We start from the raw sequence: 12,131 nt of genomic DNA, 5'->3' as shown, positions 1-12,131 counted from the left end.
CCCCCCCCCCCCCACCTTGATTATTTAAAATTTAATGGATTTCACCAGGTATTCAAAGGTAAATGGGACAAATGCAATTCTGAAATATTCTAATGGCTGTGTTCTGGGAAATATATTTAGTTCCACAGTCTCTCTTGTCAAATCTCTTAGTAACAAGCTCTGTTTCTGAAGTGCCACTTCATTGACTTGTAATGCTTTTAACTGAATAATGCTGCACTTGTTGCTGTGTTTAAATACAAGTCTCAAATTCCAATGCATATCTGTGTTTTTCAGTGAGGTCAGTGGGAGATGAAGAACAGAATGTGGGCTTACAAGACTTAGTAGGGTTTCTTAAAGAGTTAATAAGCTGATAAAATACTCATTTATATATGGTGAATACAAATATAAAGATTTTAATGTGTTTGTATGTTAAAAAAAAGTCTCTTCCCTACTCACCCATCCCATGATAATGATTTTCTAGTCTAATGAGCATAGTTGAGATATTGTTCTGCATATTGGCAGGAGGTTTTATCAGTATGCAAAGTAATGTCTTTTATTTTTTTAACGTGTTTAATGAAATTCTTTCTGCACAGTGTATGCTTGATGCTGAAATTCTTTGCAGCTGTGGATTTTCATCATGTTTAGATTTGTAAATACCTGTTATTCCAGTTTGTTTGCAAAACAGCTACTATTTACTGGTAGAATTAAGAGGGATATGATTTTGTAGAAGCAATACTGTTTATGCTGATCTGATGTGACTTTTGTTAGGTGGTTTCACTTACTGTAGCCTATATTTATCTTCCAGGCTAGTATTCTGTCTCAAAATTTTATTCTTAAATATAAAATGTATCTAATACTGTTCATTGAAACCTGAGAACTAAATTACTTGAAAGCTGTTCTGCATAAATCCCTTGAGCAGTGATTATCAAGCGAATGTGTTGTGGCTGTGTGTATGGCTACAAAAAACTCTTGGCTGTTGTGGTTTTGACAGTTGAAATAAAAATGAATAATATTTTTTTTCATAGTGGCTGTACTGGGAGAATCATGTTTCAGCTGAGATGCAGAAATCATTATTATTATAAGAGCTAATACAATTTTAATAGATACATAAGCAGCAGCCAGCTCATAGTAATCATCTTGGGCATCTAAAACTGCTGGGTTTTGTTCAGGGTGTTTGAGGAGCACTGAGCCTCTTTAAAGCTTTGAGGAAAAACGAAGAGAATATTAACATTGTTTGAGGGAACTTTTCAGCAAGCAGGCTGTCTTCCCCCCCCGCACTATGTCAAAGCTATTCTATTTTTCTCTTTTTTTTTCGTTCCCTAATGGGTGCCCAGTCTTGTATAGTCACAGGAGAAATACAACGGGCTTCCACTCAAAGGCCTTATTCATTTCCTCCCTCCTTCCAGATTCCATAAGCCCTCGGTACAAGTTCCCAGGGCGTTTCTCTTGGATTAACAAGCTTAGTTATTTCACAAATGGAATAAATTTTGCGGATTATTTAAAATAAATAAATAAATGTTCCCAGTACCCATGTTGGGTTGACAGAGTGGAGCAGCAATCTACTGGCTGCAGCTGTTCCGTTGTTCTGCTGGGTTACCTCTCAGAGTAACTAGAGAGATTGTTTCCAGAGAGGAACGTACAGAACATAAGTAAAAACTTCCTAAATGGAAAATTACTTAGTCTTTAAAAATAAAGAAGAAAAAGAAAAACTGGCAGTGTTTCATAATCCTCTTAGGACTCTTTCAGCTCATCAAAAGGTAAGAGATTTCTTACCTCAGGCATGCTGGGCACAGCTGGCTTGCTGTGCTTTTTAATATTATCACTATATCCACACAAACTAGGGGTGCTCTTTTTTTAATGGAAATGCCCCAAGATATCACCAAAAAAAAGGTAAGTGAATGAAATATATATCAGCTTTCTTTGTTCTGATTCACTCCAGGTTTCCCTTGCTGTTTAACAGATGCAATGTCAGTAGAAAGCCTGGTTTGTGGTTAGGCTGTCCAGAGTGCAGGCGTTTAGTTTGAAGTTCTCAGAGGGACAGTGCTTGCCTGTAGTGAGCTCTCTGCAGCTCACTGGTAGATGTTACTGGCCTTTCCTCCCATTTTGTAGGTGTCAAACTTGCAAGCCTGCATAGTGGCTAAGCAGCATTTTGGGATGGGGGTGGGAGTCAAGGGTTATTGTAAACTTTAGGAGAAAACAGGAGCCAGTAATGTCATGGGACAAAGGCAATGTAATGTCATGTGCAACGCGAATAGGATGCTGGGATGTAGGAAGCTTTACCAGCAAAACTCATGATATAAGCTGCCTGCTTTTTATTTATGATTGGACAGGCTTCCGTTGGAGTAGTGTACCCACTTTGAGTGTTGTATTCCAAGAAAGATGGGAACCATGGGAAAAATCCGGAGTAAAGTAACAAGAATGATGGTCTAAGCAAATACAACCTACAATGAAAGATTGGAAAGCCATTTTAGCATGCAGAATATCAAGCATGATGAAGCATTGAAACAGATTTTTCCAAGAAACTTGTGAGGCTCCAGTTGAGAACAGATTAGACAGAAGTCTGTCAGGAGTGATACAAAACCTTGCCTTTGGCAAGGAGGAGAGAAAAAACCTAAAACCCAAGCATGCAGCTAGCTGGAGTTACCAGAGGGAATTGCTTGAACTCTGTGAGATGCTGCAGGTAAATCCATGCCTAGAAATAAACTTCAAATATAAGAAGAGTTGGAATTTTTTTTTCCCCCCAGGATTCTATTCTGGAAAAATAAACCCTTGAGGAGTGCTGGAAAATGCAGATGACGTGTATCTTTCTACAGGAAGTTAGTTTTAAGGAAAATACAACTTTTCTGCAGCGCATTCTTCTCTAGCTTGTGAGGATGTTATGTGGGCTGTGTGCGCTGGGTTTTTTAGTTTTGTGCCACTATTAGCATAGATCTTCCTCCAGAACTGATTATGAGAATTGTTTTTGCTCCTTGCTGATGAGGAACAGGTCCTGCCTTACTAGTGTCCGTAAATGTAGTTCTGGGCAGTCATCTCCATTCACTTTGTTCTCCCAAAAGAAGGTAATGGGAAGGAAGAAGAGCTTTTTAAGGTACTTGGGAAATGAGAATCTACTTTTAGCTGTCCCTCCAGTTTCTTCTGGGAATCTTAATTTATGTCTGAAAAACTAAGGCTAAGCTATGTAGAAAATAAAAAGACTTTTTTACTTTCTTTGATCAGGAAAGCTAATTGGTGTCCTAAAGGTAGAAGATGTAACATGAGTATATGATAGTTACATGAAATACGTCAGATTTTCTTTACCATTAATCACAAACTTTAATTTCCTTTTTTTAATACAAACAGCAGCTGAAGCTGTAACAGGTTTTCTTTTATGACTTAAGGATACTTCTTTAAATGTTTGTGTCCAATGAAGACTTTGTCTTATTATGCATGAGATGTGAAAGCCATTTTGAGACATGAGACTTGAAAATAAGTTGTAAACTACATTTTTAAACCTTTTTACATATATAGCTAAACTAGTCTTGTCTATAAACTTATTATTTTAGAGTTTGAGTTCTCTGAGCATATAGCCATCTGTATATCCAAATGGATGAGGTATTTATTTTTATTACTCATTTTGAAATTGGAATGTCAGAACAGAAGTTCAAGTCCCAGTATGCTTTATATAGAAATCTACAAACACAACAGATGAACAGGGACTGAAAGGGCCTAGCAGTCTTGAAAGCCAGAGATGGCTGGAGCCAGCACAAAACTTCTGTTCTAGGCGTCCATGGCACCTTTGGTCCTTAGTAAAGCCGCCTGTTCCCCAAGGTACATTTTCCACTTCTAGAAGGTACAGTGTAAATGGAAGTAAATTGCACGTAAGGTGGCACAAGTGGCTGTGACCCATTTCATGTCATCTTCTCTACTTTAAATAATGACAGTATTTTCAGATGTCTGTAAAGGTAGAAGGATTTCTGTAAAGGGGAGTGCAGAAGAGCTTTTATTTGGGGAAAGTAACTACAGTATCAGTTACAGTTGATAGATATTTCATGTTAAGTCTATCTTTAAAACCACACTAAATAGTATAATAAAATTACTTAACTGGGAAAAAAGACTTTAGGTTTTATAGTGTGAGTGTGGTGGATGTGGTAGTTCCTGAAATTCACTGCATAAAAATAAAAATGGCTAAATCCATTTGAGCATAGTAAGGCCTGAAAGACTTAGCATTCTGTGGCACCTGAATGCCGGAACAGCAAGCATGTTGCATTACATTCATTTAATACTAGCAGATACCACTGTGAATTATGTCATCAATGCACACATCAAATAGATTAATTTCAAGACAGTATAAACCAGTAGAGATCACAAAGAACAGGAAATTATAAGAGTAATGTAATATAGGTACATGTAAAGCAAAAATATTTCTGTGTTCTTTCATTGAGGTTTTTGTGTGTGTGAGTTAGGTGTGGAAAAACAAGATGCTTTGTACTCTTGAGTTTACTGTGTTAGCTAGGCTCTCATCATGCAACTGAGGATGTGTTTCAGTAACTAGGTGTTCTTTATCTGTTTAAATATAATCTTACTAGTTAATACCCGGCTTTGTAATTTAAAGAAACATTCTTTGGCTTGGAAGAAGCATTCAGCTTGGAACCTGAAACACTTGAATTTAACTGGAAGATAATCTGAAATTCTGAAAAAAAATGTTTTGTTACTAAGGAGTAGGTTTGGAAAAGGCAAATTATATGTTGTGAAGGTTTTGTGATTTGTCCGAATTTGGATTTAAAAGCACGAGGGTTTTTTGAAGATTTAAGTCCGCAAAGTTCAGCTTGAGGGACTTCAGGCTGGTGTGGCAGTTGGAATGAGGCAGTATGTGCTAATTAAAATCTCTGTCAGTTGGGCTGTTTCTCACTTGTGTTTTGATGTCGAACACTGCACTGTGAGAGCTCAGTGATGATAAGCTAAAAAAAAAAAAGTAAGTTTCTAGGAAAAATCTTCTAGAATTAGAAACAATCGGGGAAGAATGCGATATTTGAATGGTTAGTGACATAGCAGGAAAGCTGTAAATGTAAGCATCTAGGAATATAATACTCGGGTGTCACAAATGTACCTCCGACATTTTACCAGCATCTATTCATCTGTTCATCGGTATACTCTGCTAGAGTACCTCAGTACAGTGCCTCGGTACTGGAAAATAGATAAATTTCTGAAATCTGAGACTGGAAATAGACTTGCAAACTGTTTCCTTTGTACCTGGACCATCAGGTCAAACTCTTCCCCACCCACTCTAACAGACTCTCTGCATTTACTTTCAGTCTTCTGGAGGGAAGAAACTATTTTCTGTTGATTGAAAATTGAACAGTTTGTAAGAAATTGGATGCCTGTGTTTCACAACTTTCCTCTGGCGTTTCATGTGCCATAACCATTTTGCTCAAATCTAAGATGTCACATTTTCCCCACTTACCTTTTTACTAAGCAGAGTAAGCAGCTTTGTGTACTGGCTTGAACGTCTGTCTGTGCCTTCGCCACAACAATTAAGAGTCTACTTAACTCTTCAAATCAGCTGAAATACTGAACTTTCAGAGATTCTATGGGGTCCTTATTTGGTTTCCAGTGTGTGCCAGCTGAAATGGTAGAGCAGAGATGGTATTCATGATCAAAATCTAATTAAACGGTATATTTAAAATGTTACAACTTTCCAGATTTACAGCGTGTAACAATTTCATACTTTTACTTTTCTGAGTGTTTATTGACTTTTATGAACATACTCGGTTTTCCCTTACTAAATTATTGAAGTCTCTTATTCTAAATGTACTTTGAGATCAAGATAAAATGCTGAGAACTTAGAACCTTAGAAGTTCCAACTCTAGAACTATGCTACCTTCAACAGGGTTCTTTCACAGGGGCAAAAGAGTGACTTTACAAGCACCATCGTGACTACAGAATGTTTTCCTGCTTCCAACAGTCATGTCAGGTTGAAATGAGAGGAAGCTGAGATAATATTTTCAATTGCACGTTCTGTAATAGCCAAACCTTTTTATTATTATAGTAATAATTCACTATGTAAATGGTTACATTTTATTGAAAAATGTTATCTTTTGCATGGCATCAGTTTTAACATATCTCACGTATAAAATTCCTTATCTGTTACAAGTATTTAAAATACAGGTCATTATTTCTGTACATGCTATTTTGCTATAATGAGTGCCAGCAGAGGGAGCACACATGGGCTACCACTTCAGTACCTAGACCTTATGCAAGGTGCTGTTACTGGTAGTAAGGAAGGATGACACAAACTTCAAATTGGCCTTTTTTTTTTCCCAGATGAAGTGAATTCTGTTAAGTGGGCATGGTCAAATGTGTAGGTCAAGGACTGTATCTTCCAAAAGGTTAACAAAGCATTGTTATTAAGAAAGTCCACGTTTAAAACCCTATTTAAATATATATAGAGAGAATGGTATTCTAATACCTATACGCTGCAGTAGTGTAAAATTATGATTCTTAGACTTACAATCTGTACATGTACTTTTATCTTCTATGACATTAGTACAGCAGCAAAGGTGAGTACAGGCATGGGACTTGGTAAAGTCATTTTCAAATTTTTAATTTTAGGGCAGCAGCAATGACTCTAAGAACAGTGTTGTTATCGCTGCAAGCATTGTTGGCAGCTGCAGAACCAGATGATCCACAAGATGCAGTAGTGGCAAACCAGGTAAGATACTCAGTTGATTGTGAATTTGTAACACTTCCGTAACCTTTGCTCACTCAGATTAGGTCCCAAACCTTGGGGGAGATAAAGATTTTAAAAAATTTATTGGAAAATTGCTTTACAGTAAGTGTAAGTTACTACAGTGTTTTGTGCTCTTTGGATTCCAGAGTAAGTAGCAGTTATGTTACAGTGTCAGGATGTTTATTTTGTTAGTTTTGTTCCTCATTTAGCTTGTCAGAAATGTCAGGAGATAATGGCATAGTAAAATGAATACCAGTATAACGTGCCTTTTAAAATCTAAGACTTCTAGTATAAGAAAAGCAATGGTTTTGCTTTTCTTATAAGAAAATGCTGGTTTAAAATGAGTTTTAACTTGAAGGTGTTCATTGGATTTGGCTTGGTATGTAGCTCCTCTTCCAGCTTAATATGAATATTGTTGAGTATTTTATTTGTTTAATGTCAAAATTTTATGAATAGTGACTTCAGATGAATTACTGCTGCATTTAATCCTGAGGAGCAATTTATCTGAATGAAGCATCCTATGTATTTTACCTTTGTAAGTACTTGGGATACCAATTCAACTAGTGACTAAAATAGTTATCAGTAGAATTCTATAATCAGCAGGGTTTGTTACTTTTCAGACAGTAGCAATAACTTATAAAAAGTAATAATAAAATGTCAATTGGATCTTATGCCATACCAGGACTGACATGGTTCTATTTAAAGTGTTGATGAAAGATAGGAACAGTCATTCCATAACTTAATAGTCTGACAATTTTCAACAAAGTCCCAAGTATGTGCGTGTTGTTTTACTTTTTACTCCAGGGAGAGAGAGGAGGCCTGGCTTCCCCTATGACTGGTAGTAAGGGTTTATTTCAGTAACAAAAGAACAAAGCAAGTAGAAGATTCTTTAAGCATCAGTCTCATCTATATCTCCTGTAAGTCGGCACCCTCCAGGATAGGGTGACAAAGTGTGCACTCCTTCCCTCTAAAAATCAGTGTAGGATGATAGATCAGCAGTTTATCAAACCTGTCAGGATTTGGAGGGAAACACGGAGATCAGAGGTAGCCCATTGCACCACTGGGTGGGGGAGAGCTGTTTGCTACTACTATACTCCATAGTAAGTACAGGAGGCTTGCTTGTGGGATTCTGCAGTACTGTAAGGCTGCTCTGAACAAATGTCTCCGAACAGTTCTGTCAGACTGAATTGCTCTACGCAGGGAGAATTGTTGCAAAGGCCAGCAAGGCCACCAGGCATGTCCCTGCACCGTTTTTTCTTGCTGGATGCATGCCCTTGCTGTCACACTCCCTCTTTATTAAACAAAACTCCTTTTTCTTTTTTTACAAAGAACAAGAATAGTGTTTCCCATTCTGGCCCTGATGGTAGAATTTTATGTGGGAATCATAACAGTCTCATAAAAGCACTTGAGCTGGAAAGAGTTTTTTCTCAGGCAAAAAACTTAATGGAACTTCCTGGATTCTGAAGGACAATTTTCCAGGCTGCCTCTCAGGTGTTTGTGGGGATGTGTCCAGTGGGACTGTGGCATGGCTGATGCGGGGAGGATTCAGTTTCTCCTGTTCCGTGCAAATGTCTGCATGAAAACTAACTGGGGTTTGGCCTTGAGTTACAAGCATGTGTATGTAAGTAGAAAGTGGTCATACGTCTTTGAGAGATGTGGTGGTAAACACCCAGTTCCTTCATGTGTTTTAGTTGGTGTGGGGGGGTCCTTTTTAGTTTGTTTGGGTTTGTTGGTTTTTTTCCAAAATAAAAATTCACAAGGAATTAGTTATCCTCCACACTCACTTTTCATTATGTTAATTTACTAAACTATGTGTTAGACTACTAAGCTGTCCAGGTAAATGGCAGTGTCCTACAAGCTCTTGAGCTGAATCCCAGGGAGAACACAGGGAGAACTCCTGTTTGAATAACAGCAGTATTTTTAGACACCAGCTGTCTGGTGTCAAAACCACTCCAACTAGTTGCTGTTCTTTTAAGTACAGCAACATTAACTGCCTCAGATTCCTGATATAGAGACATCAGTAAAAGGTGCCTTTAGGCTTTTCTCAATTCAGTGAGAAGCTAGATTATTTACGGATACCTAAGTAAAGGAATTTTATTTATAGAACACTGAAGTAATGTTCTGAATAAAATGCAGTTATGCAGTTATGACTAATGCTTTGCACTTCAGCTAGTTGCTTTCTAGGCTTGGTAGTGTTCTCAGAAATACTAAAAAAAAGAAAAGGGGGAAGATCTCTTAAGAGCAGACGAATATAGTACTTTAGGATGCTACTGATGCTTAACTTGATCCTTCCTCTTTTCTCGTCATTACAACCAAAGAAATTTATTACAGTCCACTGTATTTATAACACAGTGAGTTATTTACAACAATTGTCTCCCATGTTTGTTTTAATGCCATTAATAATCAGATAGTAAATATACAAATTACTTCATGTGGAGCAGAATTAGTGGGAGGTATACAAAGCACACAATGCAGTGTAGTTGGTGTGTAGGAGAGGTAAAATGAAATGTACAGCAGTAAAAAGTATTGTATTCGCTTTGACAGTGCTTTATCATTCTAAGCACTTTATTCATACATGAAAACAATCACTAAATCTATAATCAGCCATGTTTCTGTCCTTAAAATGCATCTAAATATTTGAATAATATATTTCCCAACATCTTATTATTTAGTGCTAAAATTTACTATATATCTAAAGATGGGTATACCTATTTTTCTTAAAGTGTAATGATTAAGGGAAAGTTGGGTTTTTTTAAAATACGAAAAATTTAAACTTGCTATTACATACAAAAGTTGCTAAAATGGAAAACTCATCTTGCTTTTCTGAGTACAATTTATGACAGATGACCCACTTTCTTGGCTTTTGAGTTCTTGGCCCAGGCTGAAAACTCTCTGTGCTAAGGTCCATTCTGTTGTTTATTAGAAAACTTGTTAATGATGAGATTGGTGCAAAATAATACTTACATATACCCTGCATGATTTTTTTTTTTTCTTCTGGTAAACAATAGCTTGCATGAAAAGAGTTGCAGCTTCCTAGCTTTTTGCACATGCTCACATGTTTTTCAGCCCTTCTTTTGTCACGTATGCTATCAACATTCTTATTCTCAGGAGGAAGCCTGGTAGTAAAATATCAGCCTTGACTGAAAAACTGCAGACCTACTTGCAGTGTATAGAACCAGGCATATTTTTAAGTGATTAGAGAAATACGTTAGAGTAGTATGCAGTACGTGCATTCAGGAGATGTTAACATAGGGATAATTTGTGCTCTGCCACACTGAATATAAATTTTCAGTAGCTGTGCTAAATATAGCTACTTTACTTTTGATCAGTGCAATTGAGAGCAGTACCTGATTGTACACATAAAATACCTATAGTGCGTGATTTAACCTAAAGGCAAACGCATTAAATCAAATGCTTGCATAGGTTTACTCTATGTGTAATCCTCACCTCCAAATTTCACTTCAAAAAACAGCAGTATGATCAGTGTGAAACACTGTTGAAGATACTGTAGGAAGAATGATGGATTGGAATCTGCCATATCATCTTGCTTTTTGGTTGGATTGCCGAGTTGATTTAACTTTCCCCTTCTCCCCCCTCTCTCTTTTGTGTAGTACAAACAAAATCCAGAAATGTTTAAACAGACAGCTCGACTTTGGGCACATGTGTATGCTGGAGCACCAGTTTCTAGTCCAGAATACACCAAAAAAATAGAAAACCTTTGTGCTATGGGCTTTGATAGGGTAAGTATACATAACTTAAATATTTTTCAGTAGGGGCAGGACAAGTATATGTGTATAAACACAGGGAGTCACTAGTATACTAAAGTAGACTTGCTACTTCCGTGACCTTTTGTCAGTCTAATCAGTCTGTTTTGCTAACTATTTTTAAGAATTGGAGTTTTAAAATACGTTATTAGTAGATCTTGTGAGCTACTCCTGCCTTTTTTTGAAACAATTTTTCTATAAATTATTAGTTAGGATTTAACAAATGGTAAACTAACGTGTTCTGATTAATCTGTGAACTTTTCATTCCACTTCTCAGAGCTGCAGGTTCACACACTGAAAATATTCTTGCTTTTGTTTTCTCATTGCAGAATGCAGTAATAGTGGCCTTGTCTTCAAAATCATGGGATGTAGAGACTGCAACAGAATTACTCCTGAGTAACTGAGCCATGTAGAGAGAGCTGCTTCAGTAGTCCAGCTTGCCCCTTCTGGAGGAGCATCACCATCTGTTATTTTTAGGATTCTATAGAGATTCTCTTTTAAAACTGGCATTCTTGCCTGATGATGCTATCTAGGCACTATTGGAGACTGAAAAAAACGCTCTGTAAATAAAGCTAATTAAACGTCTGTGTAAATTTAAAAAGGGGAAATACTTTAATTTTTTTTCTTACTAAATATTGTAAAAATTCTTTGAGCTCAGCTAAAATAATGGGGGAAAAAACATGCCTACTTTCGTGTTTAGCAGTGTGACGAAGACTAGCAGGAACTTGCTTCAGGATTTTGATTTAGTAATTCAGAAAGCAACATTTTTGATTGTTAGTCATCAAAATTGTTGGTGCCACTCATCACAGCTATTTTACTGTTTTTAACATGGATCCTATGTGCCTGTGGTTTGACCTATATTTGCATGCTTGTACTTAATAGACATATTAGGTAGGGTCGCTGAAGGGAGCACCATTGAAATACTCGAGTGTTCTTGTAACTTTTTTCCTGAAAGACTTTCAAGACTTACCCAAAGTTCCAAATGGTGACCTATTCAGAACCGGTTTCTTTCTAGCTTATTAATTGGGAAACCTGATTCTCCTCTCCCTTACATCATACAGCTGAAAATCCTCACTAGATTATGTTTCATCATCTGTGGGTAGTATGTGTGCCATTTACAGTAGTCTAGGCTCCCCTTTAAAAAATATAGTTTGAATTATCAGTACTGATTTTCATCCATCATGTTTTCTACACAATCTCATAAGGAGTGTGCCTCGATATAGCACAAAAAGATGGAGCTGGTTTTCTTTCCTTTCTTTTGTCTTAAATAGACGTAAAAGGTTCTTCAGAACATTCTGGATAATACGAGTTCACTGGGTTTGAAGGAGGAAAATGCTGATTCTCTAGCGTACTGAGAATTAAAAAATTTTTTCTTTGAGTACTTGATATGATGCAATCAGCTGTTTTTTGCAGCAGTTTTCTAGCTTTATTTTGGGCTTCAATTTAAGGATTGCTTACCAGGTACTTTAAAATTCATCCTTGCTTGCGTTTTTCTCTAGTTGACACATGGAGGCTGTGTTGGTGTTTTTACTGTACATACTTCAAATGCACATAGTAGAAGTGTGTTCTCAATTTAGCTTTCTTTTGGATTGATGTTTCTGATAAACGAGAACTGAAATCTTATCTTGGCTTGTACATACAGTCAGTCTTTTTATTCGTATTAAAATGACATTTCATCCTGA

The 12,131-nt window shown here is 36.8% G+C and overlaps 1 protein-coding gene across 2 annotated transcripts in view; it reads left to right on the top strand.

The window, feature by feature from the left end:
• UBE2K (ubiquitin-conjugating enzyme E2K) overlaps nt 1-12,131 on the top strand; it is a 25,821-nt gene extending 13,690 nt beyond the window's left edge. Inside the window, exons 5-7 of one of the 2 annotated variants that reach the window (XM_009332449.1) lie at nt 6,568-6,667; nt 10,297-10,425; nt 10,779-12,131. In XM_009332449.1, the coding sequence (XP_009330724.1) occupies nt 6,568-6,667; nt 10,297-10,425; nt 10,779-10,853 (304 nt within the window). In that variant the 3' untranslated portion in view covers nt 10,854-12,131. The remainder of the gene's footprint in view (nt 1-6,567; nt 6,668-10,296; nt 10,426-10,778) is intronic. The other variant, XM_009332450.1, reaches the window with a different exon arrangement.

Source organism: Pygoscelis adeliae, unplaced genomic scaffold (genome assembly GCF_000699105.1).
Source record: "Pygoscelis adeliae isolate BGI_AS28 unplaced genomic scaffold, ASM69910v1 Scaffold59, whole genome shotgun sequence".
Classification (NCBI taxonomy): Eukaryota; Metazoa; Chordata; class Aves; order Sphenisciformes; family Spheniscidae; genus Pygoscelis; species Pygoscelis adeliae.
Note: the sequence above shows the minus strand (reverse complement) of the source record. Positions and strands in the feature narration are given on the sequence as shown.